Source organism: Caretta caretta, chromosome 3 (genome assembly GCF_965140235.1).
Source record: "Caretta caretta isolate rCarCar2 chromosome 3, rCarCar1.hap1, whole genome shotgun sequence".
NCBI lineage: Eukaryota > Metazoa > Chordata > Testudines > Cheloniidae > Caretta > Caretta caretta.
The window spans coordinates 6109577-6128666 of record NC_134208.1 but is presented as its reverse complement, the minus strand read 5'-3'; the positions used below and the strand labels follow the sequence as shown (position 1 = coordinate 6128666).

At 49.8% G+C, this 19090-nt stretch overlaps 1 protein-coding gene across 2 annotated transcripts in view; it reads left to right on the top strand.

The window, feature by feature from the left end:
- The window catches only part of EPHX2 (epoxide hydrolase 2), a 111426-nt gene extending 93714 nt beyond the window's left edge, over window positions 1-17712 (top strand). For both annotated transcript variants that reach the window (XM_048845879.2, XM_048845877.2), the window contains 3 exons: window positions 2977-3057; window positions 3601-3659; window positions 16565-17712. In XM_048845879.2, the coding sequence (XP_048701836.2) occupies window positions 2977-3057; window positions 3601-3659; window positions 16565-16649 (225 nt within the window). In that variant the 3' untranslated portion in view covers window positions 16650-17712. The remainder of the gene's footprint in view (window positions 1-2976; window positions 3058-3600; window positions 3660-16564) is intronic.
- Window positions 17713-19090: the final 1378 nt, after the last annotated feature.

Sequence of the window (19090 nt, the reverse complement as noted above, 5' to 3'; positions counted from 1 at the left end):
GTGAGAGCTGATCCTAGTGCTGCTGTCCCTCGGCAGCTGTCTCTGGGCTCTGATCTCAGAGCAGGGGCCGGAGCTGGGTTCGCATTCTCCATCCCGGACCCTGGGCCACTCGCAGATGAGGGAACGTGCTGGGGGCAGCCCGCGGTGCCTTCGTTACCTGGAGCAGAATTAACAGTAGTGTCGGAGAAAAAAAACAGAGTTCTCACTCTCGGGTTGGGTGCAGCAAATCAGATACACTTTATTACCTCAAGCAATTGCACAGAGGGAGAGAGTGGCCTAGGACACAGGGTTTCCCCCACCTACGCAGGTCTCTACAAGAAAACAATTAGAGCAAGTTTTTATACCTTTATTACAGACAATAATAAGCAACAACTGCATATTGTTTATACATATTCCTTCATGATATCTTATTTTTCTTACCATTTTTCTTACAGTCTGCATTCTATTCTTATCTAATACAAGGTCACAACAGCCTCTTTCACAGTTGTTTTCCACTCGCTTTGCGCTATCCCCGCTGCTACAAATCTCACGTTATTAAAGCTAGAATTAGCCTGACCTCCTGCTCAATAGAGAGGCCTGCATCCAAATTCCCTTTATCTACTTCCACAATAGCTTGGTAACAGGCGCTAGACTCATCTGTCTAGCCTCCTCTAGGCTTGCGGGCACATTGGGATCCGGCATCTGGAATGTCTGTGTTCTCTGCCAGAGGCAAAGTGTTGGCAAAGGGCAGGGTGCCCTTCATGGTACCCCCATGTGGGAGCCTGACCTGGGGATCCTGTGGGTCTGTGGGTCATCCCGCAGTTGGGACTGAGACACACCCATCCCCACTCAGTACATCCCATGGAGTGAACTGGCAACTGGTTCCTTCTCAGCCTCTAGGAGCATTGTGCCTATTCCCCCAGGGCCTCCTTTCCACGCAAGAAAGGAAAAGTTTCCAGAGGGTGGGAATATGGGGTTGTGGAGGGCTGAAATCCCTGTCACCTGGTCAAAACATCCGGAGTCAACCATCCTCCACTGGCCAGGAGCGGGACGGGGTGCTGCAGTAGGTTATGGACTTAGGGCCAGATTTGTAAAGGTACTGCGATGCCTGCTTTAGGTACCTAAATACCTTTAAGAATCTGCCTGACCACCCCAGCAGGATTTGAACACAGTCCCAGAATTTGCTTTCAGCAGTTGTCAAACTGCCCTGCCGCAGTGCCCGGTGTTGTCCTGCCCCTTCTTGCTTTCCCTTATTCTCCACGCCGGAACTTGGGGTCAGCCTGGCTGTGCTCGGAAGAACAGGAGTTGGCACTCACGCAGCCCTCTTCCTCCGGAAATCTCAAAATGCTTTACAGAGCTGGGGAAACTGAGGCACAGAGAAGTGAGGTGGCATGACAAGGTCTCACAGCAGTTCTGTACTCTAACCACTCAGCGAGGCTGCCTTCGCAAGAGGGCAGTACCAGCCACCCAAAGGGCACTGAGCGGTTAACCAACTGGCTGGAGCAGTGAATGCGCCGGCATGTGCCGGCTCTGTGACCTCGCTTCCTTTTCAGTCTCAACAAATATAAACGACAACTCTTGAGTCCATGGGTGGCCTCTAGCCTAGGGCACTTCCTCCACTGCAGATCAGCTGAGGCATTGATTGGCTGGGTCGTGATTTATATTAGACAGTGGTCATGTCCCAGCCGTTCTCCCTCGCCCCCAGGGCAGTGTGTGACAGCATGTCCCTCTGGGGTTCTGGTCTCGCTTGCATTGTCCCTGTCCTGCTCTCTTTGGGTCAGCAGCTACCCTGGGGAATTCAGAGAAGAGGGACAGAAAAGGGTCATTAGAGCCCAGCTACTCCCTCTGTCCAGCTGTTTTCTCGGGGCTGGTTGACGCGGGAGGTCAGGCTGGTTGGTCAGCGTGGTCTCAGATCGAGGAATGATCGTTTGGGGCCAGTGCAGAATTGCTCTCTACAGTCTGTCTGCTGGTGCTCTGGCTGGGATGGCCACAGGGCTTGGACAGGCATAAATTGTCCTAACTGGGGCAGTTCAAAAGGGCTCCTTGTACCTCTGGATGGGCGAGCATCCCCGAGTGATTTCCTGTACAGTAGAGCAGAAATGCCTGCCAAGGTCGCAAAGCTTTGGGGCTTCAGCCTGTAGCTCTCCCTCAGGGGCGGTGGGTATCGAAGCCTCTCCTAACCCATGCTGCGGCCCCACCCACACTCCCCCTCTCCCCTGAAGCCAGTGAGGGCTCAGATCCAGCTGGTGGCCTGGAGCTCGGGGCTTCGAGCAGCCAGTGGCCTGGGGGTCGGGGCGGGTGGGCCAGGGCTCCTCCATCCGCAGGGGTGGGGGCGGTTGGGGCTCTCATAGGTGGGGGGGGCAGAGCCTTGGGAGGAGGTGGGGGGGCAGAGGACTAGCCTCCCCAAAGGGGGGTGGTTCACGCGCCGCCCATGCTCTCCATACACCGGATAACTGGATTGAAATTCAAGTGTGGTTATCTGCAAAGGAGCAATTGCAACAAGCCCTGGGGCTCCCCTTCTGCAGGTGTTTCATGCGCACCATTGTGCGTGGCCTTTGGGCAGCGCATCATCACCTGGGGAGGGAGGCAGGCAGGCAGGCAGCAGAGTGGGACAGCCAGGTGGCAGGGCTGCCACTTCTCCAGACTCACTGCCGTGTGGCAGCCCCTGGCTCTCCCAGCTCCTGTCCCTGCCGTGGCTTGTAAAGGCCTGTTGGTCTGAGAGCAATCCACTCTCCCTAGCCGTGTTCCCCGTCCTTGCAGATCTGGGCTCCTAAGGTGGTGCAGGAGGCCACGCAGTGAGCCGGGCAGCTGCCAGGTAACCACAGTTCTTGTCCCCTGCCCACCGCACTCCCCTGGAGTCCAGGTGAGTCTGCCCCACTCCGCACCGCTGGTAGTGGCTATTGATCGCTACCCCGCTGGGGAAGGAGATTGTTTACAGAGCGGACGATCTGATCTGGGGGCGTCTCGTTTCCTAGCCCTGTCTTGATCCCCCTGCAGATCCTGGTTCCAGCTTTGATGGTTACTGCTGGGAAGGACTTTGTTCTCCATCCTAAGCTGAGTAAAGGCATGGAGGAGTGGGTAAGTGATCAGCATTATCCACCCTGATAAGATGCTGCCTGATGGCGTCCTGGTTCCCCGGCGGCCAGGGATATCCAGTGTCGTTGGGCTGACGTCGGTTCCCTCGGACTCCGTCCCAGTTGAATGCATCCCTCGTAAGTGGCTCATGCTTCACGTGTGAAGCAACTGTGGGGAGTTCCCAGAAGCAGGAGGGCCTTGAACCAAAGCCTGCAGCTTCCTTGACTAACGAGCTGCATAAATCCCATAAGCTGTGCCAGCTGAGAAGGGCGATCAGACCTCATACTTCAGGCCACATGCAGGGGTCAGGCCGAAATGCTCTTCGAGCTAGGTATAGCACCACACGCCTGGGCCAGGGAGTTGACCTTCCTCTCAGGCGTCAGGAATTGGCCACCACTGGGGTCATGGTGCCAGGGTCGATAGGGCTGATCCCATACGGCCGGTCCTAAGCAGCAACCTGTTCTAAAAGCCTTTGTACCTTTGAGGGGCACGGCAGCCTCTCTGGAGCGAAACCGTGTCTCATTGTTCTTCTGCACCTCTGTCCAGATTCTCCAGCTGACCCGGGGCCACATTGAAGAGTGCGGACACTGGATTCAGATGGAAAGGTACCGCATGCACAGCGGGGGCGGGTTGGCGAGTGGTTAAAGACCCGCTGGGGGCCTGAATGTAAGCGCTGCTTGGAAGCCAGCTCTCGCTCCAGTGACCTTGCACAGAGCGAGCTTTCGGCAAGTCTAAATAGGTGTGGTGAGGGAGTGGGGTGCCGTGGCTGGTGTTTGCTAAAGGCTCGGACGGGTCTGGTGACTGAGAACGCTCGCAGCCCTGCAAGCGGAGCTAGTAAGGGCAGTCAGCTCTTGTGGTCTGATCCGTGAACTGATTTGCCCACAGGGATCATCACGGATTATTCCCCCTGCACCCCCGGCTCGATGATGAAGCCTTGTGCAATTAGCTAAATGAATTAGTGACAAGTATGAGCCTATGCTGGAGGGACCAGACCAAATGGGTCATGGCAGATCACTGCATATTTGGCTCTGATTTTCAGTGGGCTGAGCGCCCCCAGCTCCCATTGACTTCAGAGGGAGCCAGGGTGGCTCAGCACCTCCATGAATTAGGCCTGTGCATATGGCAGCATTACCGCCCGGGGCCACAACACAGCTCCTGACTTTGCCACGAGCCTTCGTCTTCATCCCATGGCCCAGCACAAGAATTCGGAGAGGCTACCCCCACCGAGCCAGCTGCTTGCGGCACTTAGGCAAAATCCCCCGGTGAGGTCAGTGGAGGTTCTGCCTGCATGGGGACTGTTGGATTTGACCCCAAATGCACGTCCCGCCCACCAGCTCACGAGAGCGTTCATTACCGCCCCGGTCGTGCCGCACGGGGAGCTCCCCTGGGCTGCAGGGCAAGTCTTCAGTGACATCAGCCCAGCTGGGACCTCCGGCAGCTCGTGTGCGATCCAAGCATCCCTGTCTTACTGTGCTGCAGCTTCCAAGCTTGTCCTCTGGCAGCTTGCGATTGTGTAAAGAATGGTGTGGTCCAGCCCGCTGGGGGGCGTGGGGTTTTTTTTATGAACTCTATTAAAGTAGCCTCATTAGCTTAGCCCATGTCCTCAGCTGGCCCTTATTTCAACACAAGTAATTATCAGCGAAAGAGAGCCAAAGATGAGCCAGGCTGGGAGGGATCGTCTCACAAGAACGGATTAGAACAGCTAAGTGTGTGCGGCTCGCATACCCAGTGACGGAGAGGCAATTACCATCAGCATCTCCAGGTCACTGGAGGGGGAAGGGAATTGTGGACGGTGAGGCAAGCGGGCCGGAGCCGGAGTCATGGGGGTTCGTTAGGAAAAGGCAAAACTTAGTCAAAGTTCAACCTATACATTCTGTGGTCCTTATATGGCCCCTTTTACTGGAGTGTCTGAGTACCCCAGTCGCGAGCATTGTGAACTGGTGGGTGCTCTCCGGCCCCGGGGAGTTCAGACAGTAATTGAGGTACTAATATTTATCAAAAGGACTGTGTCACTATTTAATGTATCCTGATCTACACCCAAAGTCTCTAGTTCTCTTACCTCTCTGGCAAGGCCTCAGTTTCCAGGGGAGGCTTTTGCACCGAGGGTCTAGGAGGAGTGTGAATGGCAAATTCAATTTGACTTTCGTATAGCAATAAACCATTATACTACATTTCCCTCATGGAGTACGTTCTTGTCTCTGACACGGATTCCTCCTAGTGCAGGGTGAATGCATTTGAGGGGCTACTAGTAATGCTCCTGATATTTATGTCATGGGATGTGGGCTCCTCCAAATTCTCACAAGAATAGTGTATCTTAGCTCATCCATCCTTTATCGGACTACTTCATTTCTTCACATTCTTCCTCAGTATATTTTCCATTTTAAATATGGGCCAGAATGGCCATCTCCAGGCTTTCTTCTAGGAAATGCAAACAAGTGTGCTGTATGCAGTGGATACAGGCATCCTTTCTGAAGTTTATGCTGCTTCTCTTCCCTAGAGCCTTAGAGAACGTGGGCACTAGCTACCGAGCTATGGATTTGTACTAACACTTAGCTCTACAGTCTGGAACACTGAAATGGTCTGCAAAGATCCTTCCTCTAAGAAGTGGAAGCGTTACACTGTAAATTTAACAGCTGTAAAGAGTTCATAGACTTGGGAAGAGGGTGCATTTATTTCATTTTAATTGCACTGTCCTGATAGGGGCCAGTCTCCCAGGTGCTCTCGTATTAGAACCTGCCCCCCAAACCTAATACGTTTTCCCCAGCAGGTGCTGATCTTTTCTTCAACCCCTGCCCCTTTCTGCCCCTGTTTTTCCTTAGGTTCTGCTTCAGAGTGCATCCTTCCTCATCCTTCTCCCCCTCTTGCAAGGAACTGGGTCTGATTTATGTAGGCCCAGACACACACACACACACACACACACACACTGCCAGCAGTCTCTGAGAGGACTGGATAATTTGTCAGCTCCTTTTTTTCTTCTCTCCCTCCCAGCATGTGACCCTTCACTCTGTCACAAACATTTTTATCTTCACACACCCCTGGGAGGGAGGGCGTGACTAGTATCTCCATTTTACAGATGGGGAAACTGAGGCACAGTGAGGTTAAGTGACTTGCCCAAGGTCACACAGGCAGTCAGAGTTGAGTTGAGCTCAAGTTTCTGCCGATCACCCTAACCGCTGGCCCATCCTTCCTCCCAAGGAGTTTGAGAAGCCATCTGCCTAGGGAAGTGGGGGGAGCACCATCACTTGGGATGTGTAAGACGTGCTAACCATATTGCTACCTCTACCGTCCCCTTCCACAAGAGCAGCGAGTTCTTTCTTCCCCTTAGCTGTTGCTGACTTTGAGCAGGACATTGCAGGTTTTTGAAAGGGCCTGGCCCAAGCAAATAGAGACCCACAATGGGAGGTGGGGGCCAAAGGTGTAAATTAAAGGCTCCACCCTTTCTTTAATTTAAACCTTCGTATCATTGGAAAGGAAACGACACAGCTGAGATTCCTTTACCCTTGCCCATCAGCCAGTGGGTGAAACCACCATCCCTAGGTCTCTGTCTCTTGTCTATGTAAGTCTCCATTCCGTTTCTCTCCTAGAGCTCAGCCCCACAGAAAGGATCCATCCTCCCAAATTACCCACCTACCCCTTCTTCATGCCCCAGAACCTCTGCACCTCTGAGAGAGAGCACTTCATCTTCTCCAGGTTGGCTTCTTGGGAAATAACTCCCCACTGACTGCTCATCCATGACTCCTTGAATTAAATCACGGGTCTGCCTGAATGTCAGAAAAGCTGTAAAAAAGCCGATAGACTGAAAGGCAGTTAAGTCAGCAGGAGCAATTGGATTTCTGCAAAGTGCATGTGTAATATGATAAATACTAACGGCCGATAGATAAATCTCTCTGCAGCACCACTTGAATCAGACTCGGTTTCTGCTGTTTTACAAGATAATATAAAATCTCTTGTCAACTAAATTGCAAGGCGGAATATTCTCCTGGCTTTACAGGGTACGAATGCCAGTGTTAAGAGTGCCTAGTGCAGTAAAGGTCAGAATCGTTAGACAGTCCAAAGGCTGGAGAGAGATCCGTGCTGAATAATGTTACTTTCTATTAGCACGTATAACAGAACAGGCTCACACCTCTCTCGGCATGCACCGGCTGCCTGCAGAGTGGGTTTGTAATGGAAACTGCTCCTTGACCAGAACTAGATTGTAGCGTTTTGTACTAAAGCGTAATAATTTATATGTGAGGTTTGAGTGCCTGATCCGAAGCTGCATGGAGCGCCTCCCATTGACAGGCCCAGAGAGCAGTGATGTTGCAGGAGAAGGATGTTAAGCAGAGACCACCTTGAAAAGAACCAGCAGAGGATTCGTTAGTTGCCTGCATGACTGTTGGAATGGATTGAAGAGCTTCCTCCGCTTCCCTCTCCCCCCGGGCGGTTTGAATTATTTTGCCATGGGACCTGAACGCTCCTTAAATTTTGGGAGAGTTTGGATCCCATCTGATTTTCCCAGCTGGTCTCACTGGGCCTGATTTGTCTTCTGAGCCCCATTTGGTGTAAAGCTGGGGTAACTCCATTCAAGTCAAGGCAGTTCCACTGGGATACAGGAGAGGAGAATTGGGCCCATAAGCATTATGTGATAGTGCATCAGTAAAGAGTTACAGCATTCACCCAGCGTTTTTTTGCTTTCAAAGACTAATTAGTCTCTGCTCCCAACTCCCCGTATGATAGACATTATAATCTTCATTCCACAGATAAGGCAGCGGAAGCAAAGAGAGATTAATTGGCTTGCATCTAGCCCCACACAGGTCACTGGCAGAGGTCTAGTCATGTTAGAACTCAAGGTTTCCTGGCTCCTTCTCCTTCAGTTCTGTATGCTCGCATGCACCCATGTGGAGTATCACACCTTGGTATGGTTGTATAGTTCACAAAAGCCCAATCACTGCACTGGAACGTGATTTTTTCCAAGTGTTCAGGTTGATTGCAAAACCAGGTTTCCTCAGATAAGACAAAGTTTGAGTTCCTCGTTCAGGATGACACACCAATCCCGATGAACTTCTGAAACAAAGCTGGGTTGGAGTCATTCACTGGCCAACCAGCATCTGTACCATCTCCTTGGGTGAAAACTTGCTTCTTCCTTAGTGTTCAAATAACTCAGGAATGTCAGAATGGATGTTTTCAAAACTTAAATGGTTCCATGGCTGTTTAATGTGATTACATCTTATTTATTTTGTTTCTCTCTTGCGCTCTGGCAGAAGTTCCTCATGTTGCAAACTCATCACATGTTTGCAGTTTAGTGGCTTCTGCTTGTCTCAGTTTCAAGCTCCCAACATGTAATTCTTGGGAAATCCCTTGAAAACTGCCTTGTGTATGAACCAGACTTCACACCAACTATGCTGACTGACACCATCTGAGGATTTGGCTCTAAAAGCTGAATTAAATAGAGAACTCTAGGATGCCAGCTACATGCAAAATGCAATCTTCAGGGGATTTCCCAAGGATTCCAGACATTGTGACAAGTTGAAGCTACGAAAGCACAAATTGTTGGTGAGCTTGCAACATGAGCTTGCAAAACCAGCAATCTGTACTCTTAGTATTCCCTAAATTGGTTTTTAACTGTGTGAAAGGGCAATGCTGACCTTGCTAGATCCTAATAGAGTAGATCAAAACATCACCTCAAAAATAACATTTATTTCTTGCTCGATGCTCTATTTGTGGGCTTTGTTCTCACCCCATGCCAGTCAGATCTGTAGAATAATCAACCAATGGAAACCCTATTCCTGGATACTTCAAACTCTACCAGATGAGGCACTGGCGAAGATAGTAGAAGGACCAGTTCTGCATTGATCAATGGTCAATATGACTTAGGAAAAGCTTTAGGTGCCGCAACTGGGGAGCTCAGGTGTTGGTGATAGACCCCAGTGTAAGGACCTGGATGTGGGGAGGGATAGCTCAGTGGTTTGAGCATTGGCCTGCTAAACCTAGGGTTGTGAGTTCAATCCTTGAGGGGGCCATTTAGGGATCTGGGGCAAAAATTGGGGATTGGTCCTGCTTTGAGCAGGGGGTTGGACTAGATGACCTCCTGAGGTCCCTTCCAACCCTATGATTCTGTCTATTCTATAGATAGATCTGGTGTCTAGTCCCAGTTCCTTGGGTGTGATTTAGGGCAAGTTTGTTAACGTACACGTGCCACAGTTGCTTCATCGGTAGAATGAAGATCAGTGTTGATGCTTAACTCGGGAGTGCTGTGAAACACTTGGGAGATCCTCAGCTGGAAGGTGCTGAACGAGTGACTGTTAATAACAGGTCTTTTCCGTCTTTAATTTCTCTGAGAAACCCTAACGCCGTTCAGTCCACAAGCATTTGTTCTGAGGAGTGTTGACTCTTTGCTGAGCTAGCAGCTCTCACCATTTGTACTAGAAAGAGATTTTTTTTAAAAATGCGATTAGAAACATGATTTAAAGGTCAAGGTTCCGTGCTGACATTTCTCTAACTGTATTAAATGCAACCTCTATTTACCACTCAGTCACTGGCCCCGCCAGCCATCCTGGAGCCAACATGCATGGACTACTGACAACAGATGTCAAAAAGCACTTGTATGAGAGAGCTACTATGTGATTGGCTAATGTGGAAGACAAGTGATCCTCTGAGCCAATCAACAAGCAGCCTTTTGATCATGGTCCAGTGAGTAATTCTGAGATACCAGCATCCGTCAGACAAAGGGGTGACAGTATCTAGCACTGACAGGTTTCAGAGTTAGTCTGTATCAGCAAAAAGAACAGGAAGACTCCACAAAAGCTTATGCTCAGATAAATGTTAGTGTCTAAGGTGCCACAAGTCCTCCTGTTCTTCTTATTATCTAGCACAGTCGCCCTCTGAGACTGGAGTCAGCAGAAGCGATGTCTGTCATCATCAGTGTCTATCACTGGAAATAAATACTTGGGGTTCACTCCATCTGGAGGCGATGCCCTGTCACTTTCCCAGTGACATTGTCTCTTGGGTGGCTCTTTTACTGAGTGCTATCAAGATGTGCCCGGGACGTGGAAGATCATTCATGTCCTGGGGGGAGGGGGAAAGGGCTGCTCGTTGAATTGTGGCTGTAGCAGATAATTAGACACCACCTTGCTCTCTCTCTTAATCCTGCTACTGAGCTTGGTACCTTTCACTTAAAGACTTCCTTTTGCTTTACAGCACTAGCTTGTCAACCCTCACTTGCACCGTCTTTGCCATCCTCTGTTGATCACGCCACTCTGGGGTGGAGTGGGCTGCTGTAGCTGTTTGGCAGCGCTGCTATACCAGGCAGCACTGTAGGGTGGGAAATGAATCCCATATCCAAGGGGAATTTCAGGGAGGCAGAAGGGAATCACCCACACTGGAATTTGTTGCTTTCCTCTGATGTTGGCCACTGCTGAACAAGGTGGGCTGATTTGGTCTGTCTCAGATGTTTCCACAGCACCTCTCACCATGGTATCCAGGCACCAACCCATTAATGCAAATGTTCTGCTTCTCTTTGCATGAATCCTGGGTGTCTCCAAAAGGAGGTGTTCAAAGCCTAGGAGGTAAAGGAGCCTTCAACACCCAGTTCACTGACCTATTTTTGACAATCACAGGGACTGTGACCATCTTATGGGCCTCACAGTTCAATCCTTGAAGAAAAATCACAGCCCAAGCTTTCCCCCACATACCGGCTGAGGTCACTGTGCCCTATTGCCAAGCATCATAGAATCATAGAATCATAGAATATAAGGGTTGGAAGGGACCCCAGAAGGTCATCTAGTCCAACCCCCTGCTCGAAGCAGGACCAATTCCCAGTTAAATCATCCCAGCCAGGGCTTTGTCAAGCCTGACCTTAAAAACCTCTAAGGAAGGAGATTCTACCACCTCCCTAGGTAACCCATTCCAGTGTTTCACCACCCTCTGAGTGAAAAAGTTTTTCCTAATATCCAACCTAAACCTCCCCCACTGCAACTTGAGACCATTACTCCTCGTTCTGTGATCTGCTACCATTGAGAACAGTCTAGAGCCATCCTCTTTGGAACCCCCTTTCAGGTAGTTGAAAGCAGCTATCAAATCCCCCCTCATTCTTCTCTTCTGCAGGCTAAACAATCCCAGCTCCCTCAGCCTCTCCTCATAACTCATGTGTTCCAGACCCCTAATCATTTTTGTTGCCCTTCGCTGGACTCTCTCCAATTTATCCACATCCTTCTTGAAGTGTGGGGCCCAAAACTGGACACAGTACTCCAGATGAGGCCTCACCAATGTCGAATAGAGGGGAACAATCACGTCCCTCGATCTGCTCGCTATGCCCCTACTTATACATCCCAAAATGCCATTGGCCTTCTTGGCAACAAGGGCACACTGCTGACTCATATCCAGCTTCTCGTCCACTGTCACCCCTAGGTCCTTTTCCGCAGAACTGCTGCCTAGCCATTCGGTCCCTAGTCTGTAGCTGTGCATTGGGTTCTTCCGTTCTAAGTGCAAGACCCTGCACTTATCCTTATTGAACCTCATCAGATTTCTTTTGGCCCAATCCTCCAATTTGTCTAGGTCCTTCTGTATCCTATCTCTCCCCTCCAGCGTATCTACCACTCCTCCCAGTTTAGTATCATCCGCAAATTTGCTGAGAGTGCAATCCACACCATCCTCCAGATCATTTATGAAGATATTGAACAAAACCGGCCCCAGGACCGACCCTTGGGGCACTCCACTTGATACCGGCTGCCAACTAGACATGGAGCCATTGATCACTACCCGTTGAGCCCGACAATCTAGCCAGCTTTCTACCCACCTTGTAGTGCATTCATCCAGCCCATACTTCCTTAACTTGCTGACAAGAATACTGTGGGAGACCGTGTCAAAAGCTTTGCTAAAGTCAAGAAACAATACATCCACTGCTTTCCCTTCATCCACAGAACCAGTAATCTCATCATAGAAGGCGATTAGATTAGTCAGGCATGACCTTCCCTTGGTGAATCCATGCTGGCTGTTCCTGATCACTTTCCTCTCATGCAAGTGCTTCAGGATTGATTCTTTGAGGACCTGCTCCATGATTTTTCCAGGGACTGAAGTGAGGCTGACTGGCCTGTAGTTCCCAGGATCCTCCTTCTTCCCTTTTTTAAAGATTGGCACTACATTAGCCTTTTTCCAGTCATCCGGGACTTCCCCGGTTCGCCACGAGTTTTCAAAGATAATGGCCAATGGCTCTGCAATCACAGCCGCCAGTTCCTTCAGCACTCTCGGATGCAACTCGTCCGGCCCCATGGACTTGTGCACGTCCAGCTTTTCTAAATAGTCCCTAACCACCTCTATCTCCACAGAGGGCTGTCCATCTCTTCCCCATTTTGTGATGCCCAGCGTAGCAGTCTGGGAGCTGACCTTGTTAGTGAAAACAGAGGCAAAAAAAGCATTGAGTACATTAGCTTTTTCCACATCCTCTGTCACTAGGTTGCCTCCCTCATTCAGTAAGGGGCCCACACATTCCTTGGCTTTCTTCTTGTTGCCAACATACCTGAAGAAACCCATCGTTAGAGCCGAGTAGACCGAGCCCCCCGCACCCTTGTGTCTGTCACATGCATGTGTCTGCTTCTCACCACTGGATAAAATATCAAGTATCTGCATGGATGGGAACAAAATGATTGACTGGTTCGTACCGAGGAGACAGTAGGCACTGACAAGTGGGTCTTCCCCTTTGAAGACGTCTAGCAGGGTTGTGTTGGCTGATCCATTGGCCTGAAATGGATTTGCTGGAGGATTGATGCAGACGCCCTCCCATGCACATTCCAACTTGGATGAGAGGGAACAAAGGTCAGTGAGTTAATGCTGACCTGTGTTTCTCTACTGGGAAAAAGCCAGATGATGGATTCATATCACTGGATGAGGAAATACTTTCCAGTCCAGCAGTAACTCAGGAGGATGTTAAACAGCAGCTCCTAATGATATTAGACATTTTAAATTAGCAGCTCCAGATAACTTGCATCCAAGAGTTTTAGAAGAGCTGACCAAGGAGCTCGCTGGTGTCAAAACTGGGATATGGATGGTCTGACCTAGCGGGTAGAACCAGGAGTCTGGGCTAGTGGTCGGAGCAGAAGTAGGGCCTGATAGTTTGAACAGGAATCAGGGGTCAAGCCAAGGGGTCAGAGCTGGCGTCGGAAACCAAGAGTCAAGTTGATCAGGGGTCAAGCCAGAGTCAGGGATCAGGAGTCTAGCTGAAGATCGTAGCTGGCAGCTGGGATCAGGAATCAAGCTAAGGGTTAGAGCTGGGACCAATGCAGGGAATAAGAAAGAGCTATGTTGTAGCAGAAGACTGGGTACTACCAAGTTGCACAGACAGCTTCCTAGAACTCCTTCCATGCTTAAATAGTGCACCTGGACCAATCAGAAGTTGGTGGGAGGTGCTACCAATCAGGTCCTCTGTGGGTGGCACTTCCTGTGGTCCTTAGTCTCCCAGGCTTTATAGTGCTTTGATTGCCGCTCTGCCACGTGGTAGCATAGATGCTTCAGTTGCTCAGAGCCCTGCAGATCTGGGTTCTAGCCTGTGAGTCCCTCCAGTCTGGACCATTAGGGTTGATTTTTTTTCAATAAGTTGTCGTAACTCCCCCGGCCTTTAAAAAGGGTAAACGGGATGACCCATGTAGTCTCAGACCTGTCTGCCTGGCATTGATCCTGGGCAAAACAATGGAGTGACTGATAAGGGACTCTAATAATAAGGGCAGAGCTCTTCTTGACCTGCTGCTCACAAACTTGGAAGAATTAGTAGGGGAAGCAAAAGTGGATGGGAACCTGGGAGGCAGTGACCATGAGATGGTCGAGTTCAGGATCCTGACACAAGGAAGAAAGGAGAGCAGCAGAATACGAACCCTGGACTTCAGAAAAGCAGACTTTGACTCCTTCAGGAAACTGATGGGCAGGATCCCCTGGGAGAATAACAAGAGGGGGAAAGGAATCCAGGAGAGCTGGCTGTATTTTAAAGAATCCTTATTGAGGATGCAGGGACAAACCATCCCGATGTGTAGAAAGAAAATATGGCAGGCGACTACCTTGGCTTAACAGTGAAATCCTTGCTGATCTTAAACACAAAAAAGAAGCTTACGAGAAGTGGAAGATTGGACAAATGACCAGGGAGGAGTATAAAAATATTGCTCAGGCATGCAGGAGTGAAATCAGGAAGGCCAAATCACACTTGGAGTTGCAGCTAGCAAGAGATGTTAAGAATAACAAGAAGGGTTTCTTCAGGTATGTTAGCAACAAGAAGAAAGTCAAGGAAAGTGTGGGCCCCTTACTGAATGAGGGAGGCAACCTAGTGACCGAGAATGTGGAAAAAGCTAATGTACTGAATGCCTTTTTTTGTCTCGGTCTTCACGAACAAGGTCAGCTCCCAGACTACTGCACTGGGCAGCACAGCATGGGGAGGAGGTGACCAGCCCTCTGTGGAGAAAGAAGTGGTTTGGGACTATTTAGAAAAGCTGGATGTGCACAAGTCCATGGGGCCGGATGCGCTGCATCCGAGAGTGGTAAAGGAGTTGGCAGCTGTGATTCAAGAGCCATTGGCCATTATCTTTGAAAACTCATGGCATCGGGGGAAGTCCCGGATGACTGGGAAAAGGCTCACGTAGTGCTCATCTTTTTAAAAAAAAGGGAAGGAGGAGGATCCGGGGAACTACAGGCCAGTCAGCCTCATTTCAGTCCCTGGAAAAATCATGGAGCAGGTCCTCAAGGAATCAATTCTGAAGCACTTAGAGGAGAGGAAAGTGATCAGGAACAGTCAGCATGGATTCACCAAGGGCAAGTCATGTCTGACTAGTCTAATTGCCTTCTAAGACGAGATAACTGGCTCTGTGAATGAGGGGAAAGCGGTGGACGTGTTGTTCCTTGACTTTAGAAAAGCTTTTGACACGGTCTCCCACAGTATTCTTGCCAGCAAGTTAAAGAAGTATGGGGTGGATGAATGGACTATAAGGTGGATAGAAAGCTGGCTAGATCGTCGGGCTCAACGGGTAGTGATCAATGGCTCCATGTCTAGTTGGCAGCCGGTATCAAGCGAAATGCCAAAAGGGCTGGTTTTGTTCAATATCTTCATTAATGATCTGGAGGATGGCGTGGATTGCACCCTCAGCAAGTTTGCATATGACACTAAACTGGCAGAAGAGGTAGATACGCTGGAGGGTAGGGATAGGATACAGAGGGACCTAGACAAGTTAGAGGATTGGGCCAAAAGAAATCTGATGAGGTTCAACAAGGACAAGTGGAGAGTCCTGCACTTAGGACGGAAGAATCCCATGCACTGCTACAGACTGGGGACCGACTGGCTAAGCAGCAGTTCTGCAGAAAAGGACCTAGGGGTTACAGTGGACGAGAAGCTGGATATGAGTCAACAGTGTGCCCTTGTTGCCAAGAAGGCCAATGGCATTTTGGGATGTAGATGTAGGGGCATTGCCAGCAGATCGAGGGACATGATCATTTCCCTCTATTCGACATTGGTGAGGCCTCATCTGGAGTACTGTGTCCAGTTTTGGACCCCACACTACAAGAAGGATGTGAAAAAAATTGGAAAGCGTCCAGTGGAGGGCAACAAAAATGATTAGGGGGCTGGGGCACATGATTTATGAGGAGAGGCTGAGGGAACTGGGATTGTTTAGTCTACAGAAGAGAAGAATGAGGGGGGATTTGATAGCTGCTTTCAACTACCTGAAAGGTGGTTCCAAAGAGGATGGATCTAGACTATTCTCAGTGGTAGCGGATGACAGGACAAGGAGTAATGGTCTCAAGTTGCAGTGGGGGAGATTTAGATTGGATATTAGGAAAAACTTTTTCACTAGGAGGGTGGTGAAACACTGGAATGCGTTACCTAGGGAGGTGGTGGAATCTCCTTCCTTAGAGGTTTTTAAGGTCAGGCTTGACAAAGCCCTGGCTGGGCTGATTTAGTTGGGGATTGGTCCTGCTTTGAGCAGGAGGTTGGACTAGATGACCTCCTGAGGTCTCTTCCAACCCTGATAGTCTATGATTCTATGATAACAAAGAATTTAAAGGAGGGTAATAATTAATGCCAGTAAACATGGATTTATGGAAAATAGATTTTGTCCAATTCATTTTTTGAAGAGATTACAAGTTTGGTTGATAAAAGCAGGAGTGTTGATGTAATAGTATTCGGTAGGGCATTGGACTTGGTACAATGCTTTGATTGAAAAATTAGAACAATAAAATAATTAACGTTCTGTTTAGTCAAAAAGGCATTTTTGGGTCAAATTTTCAGCCTCTTCTAATTGGCAGCCTGCATTTTCCCCACGTTAATGCCACTTTTTATTAACAACTGGTGGTAACGAGGTATCATTTTCTTCTAAACTTTCCATGGGAAATAATATTTCCCCACAGCAAAGCAGGACAGCTGTGAAATCTGTTGGGCTATGGAGCAGTCTCCCTAGGAAATAGATGGAAGCCTAATTCCTTGGGACGTGAAACTAGGCTGGAGAAAGCACAGTAAGGAGTATTCCTAGCTTCACGGAGTGTTTTTGTGTTTTTGTTTTTACAGGGCAGCTGATCTGAATAAGATCCTCATCAAGTGGCTAGAGGATGTTCACGACAATTCTTTGCTGCAGAAGATTTCGAGACTCTGAATTTGCCCTTGGAAGATTTCAACCTCCAGCTTCCTGCTTCATTTGAGTATCTTGCTGCTTGTGCAATGGTGTGGGCCCTGCCAGTTTCATACTGGGGACAGCTGCACTCCCTATAAGCTAGATTTTGCCTCTGGGTTTTGGTTTTCAAGCTAGCCAGCGGAAAAGGTGGGGAAGCCTGGGCCCAGCGAGCCACATCAAGCAGGATAACGGCCTTTCTTTTCGCTTGCCTCTGAATGCAAGCATCTCAGCGAGGGATTTTAGCATCAGGCTCTGATTTGAGGCAGTTCTCCTGCATGTGTTGTGATGTAAGACACTGACCTCTCCCAGCAAATGAGGAGGCCAAATCAAAGTCTGAAAGCCGCAGGGAGCAGTAAATCGAGAGTCATTATATACTTAGCAAATAAAGTAAACTGCAGAAAAATAGAGGGGCCGGGCGGGGGAGGAAATTCCCTGGCTAGGAAGTGACTGAACATTTCAAGCTAGGAAATAGAGTTTAGAGGGGATGGGTGACTTCCCAAGTGCCTCCTGCATCTACAGCTAATTCAGTTAGTAATGATTCTAAACCACTCATCTGAAACCCTGTAAATGTTTTGTAGGGTTAAGCTTCCACCTCTGGCATTCAAACTCACTGCTCTGGGTTTGGTTTGCTCTGCCCCCAACAGAAAGGCCTGTTTTCTAGTTCAGACATGGCCAATGCCTTTGCGATAAGAGATGAGTGGAGGAGTTTTTGTCCCATGAAATCTCCTGAAAGCAGCTAGCGCCCCTTGATGTCCACTGTTCAGATTGGAGACCAGTGATGTTAGTTCTGACCTGGCCGCGTGCCCAAACCTTGGACCCTGGCCAGCTGCTAGTCAAGCCCTAAGTGCTGCCTTGCTTGGGCACGAGTGTTTATTTTCCTTGTGATTGAGGCTTTTGTTGTCAATTTAAGCTGTACATTTGAGGGTTTCATACGGGGTTGGCTGGATACTAATCGCTCTTTTATGCTGCTTTGAAAACTCACTTCTGCTTTTATTATTTCAAGCGTCTTTTGTAAACCAGCAACTGAAATAAATCACAGAATTGATTTCATGGCATCCAGTGTTCTTCCAGGTGGGGCCTGGTTATGTTCATGCTGGTGGAGATGCTTTGTAAGGCGTGTTTGCAGTAATTGTCGTCCCTCAGTGCTTTTGGAAGATGCTCAGTGGGGTTAACAGTGGAACCCAATGGATAACCCCACAGATTCGAAGGCATCCTTTTCAGAAGGGAGCCTTGCTGCAAGCCAGAAATGGGGTGGGGTGTTCTCTTGAGGTGAGTAAGTGTTGTGCTCTGAAAATGAGGGACTAATAACACAAAGCTTTCAACTGGAATCTAGATCTCCACTCTCCTTCCCATAACATAAGAACGGCCATACTGAGTCAGACCAAAGCTCCATCAAGCCCAGTCTCCGGTCTTCCGACAGTGGCCAATGCCAGGTGCCCCAGAGGGAATGAACAGAACAGGGAATCATCAAGTGATCCATCCCCTGTCACCCATTCCCAGCTTCTGGCAAACAGAGGCTAGGGATACCGTCCCTGCCCATCCTAGCTAAGAGCCATTGATGGGCCTATCCTCCATGAACTTACCTAGTTCCTTTTTGCACCCTGTTATGGTCTTGGCCTTCCCAACATCCTCTGTCAAGGAGTTCCACAGGCTGGCTGTGCGTTGTGTGAAGGAATTCGTCCTTTTGTTTGTTTCCGCCGCCAGCCTGCCCCATAAACAACCCTGCACCTCTGGTCATCTGCTCCACACTCACAGCTGTGTCGCTGCACCTGGGTCCTGACTTGCAGCCCCCCTGCTATTCCTGCAAGTGTGTGCACCGCACAGTCACGTAGGGTGTGTTTACCCTGCAGCTGTGAGCGAGCCGTCTAGCCTGGCAGACAGACTTGTACTAGCGTGTAAAAAGTAGCAGTGTGAACAGTGCAGCTCCGGCAGAGACTCAGGTTAGCCACTCGAGCTCAGCCCAACGGGGCTGGGTGGGGTGGGCTTGGACTCAGGGCGGGGGCTAACCCGAGCCTCTGCCAGAGCCGCAACATTGGGGTGGGCAAACTACGGCCTGCGAGCCGTTTTAAACCGGCCCGCAAGCCTCACCACGCGGCTCGGCGGCACTCCGGCTGGGGTGCTGGGTCGGGGGCCGCACCATGCTTGAGGTAAGTGCTGCTTGGAGCCTGCACCCCTCAGCCTCTCCCAATGCCCCAACCCCTTGCCGCAGCCCTGATCCCCCTCCTGCCCTCTGAATTCCTCAATCTCAGCCTGGAGCACCCTCCTGCACCCCAAACCTCTCATCCCCAGAGCCTGCACCCCCACCCCAATTTCTTGAGCGTTCAGGGCCCACCATACGATTTCTATTCCCCGATGTGGCCCTCGGGCCAAAAAGTTTGCCCACTCCCGCGCTACAGTCACTCTGCCAATGTTTAGCCTGCGAG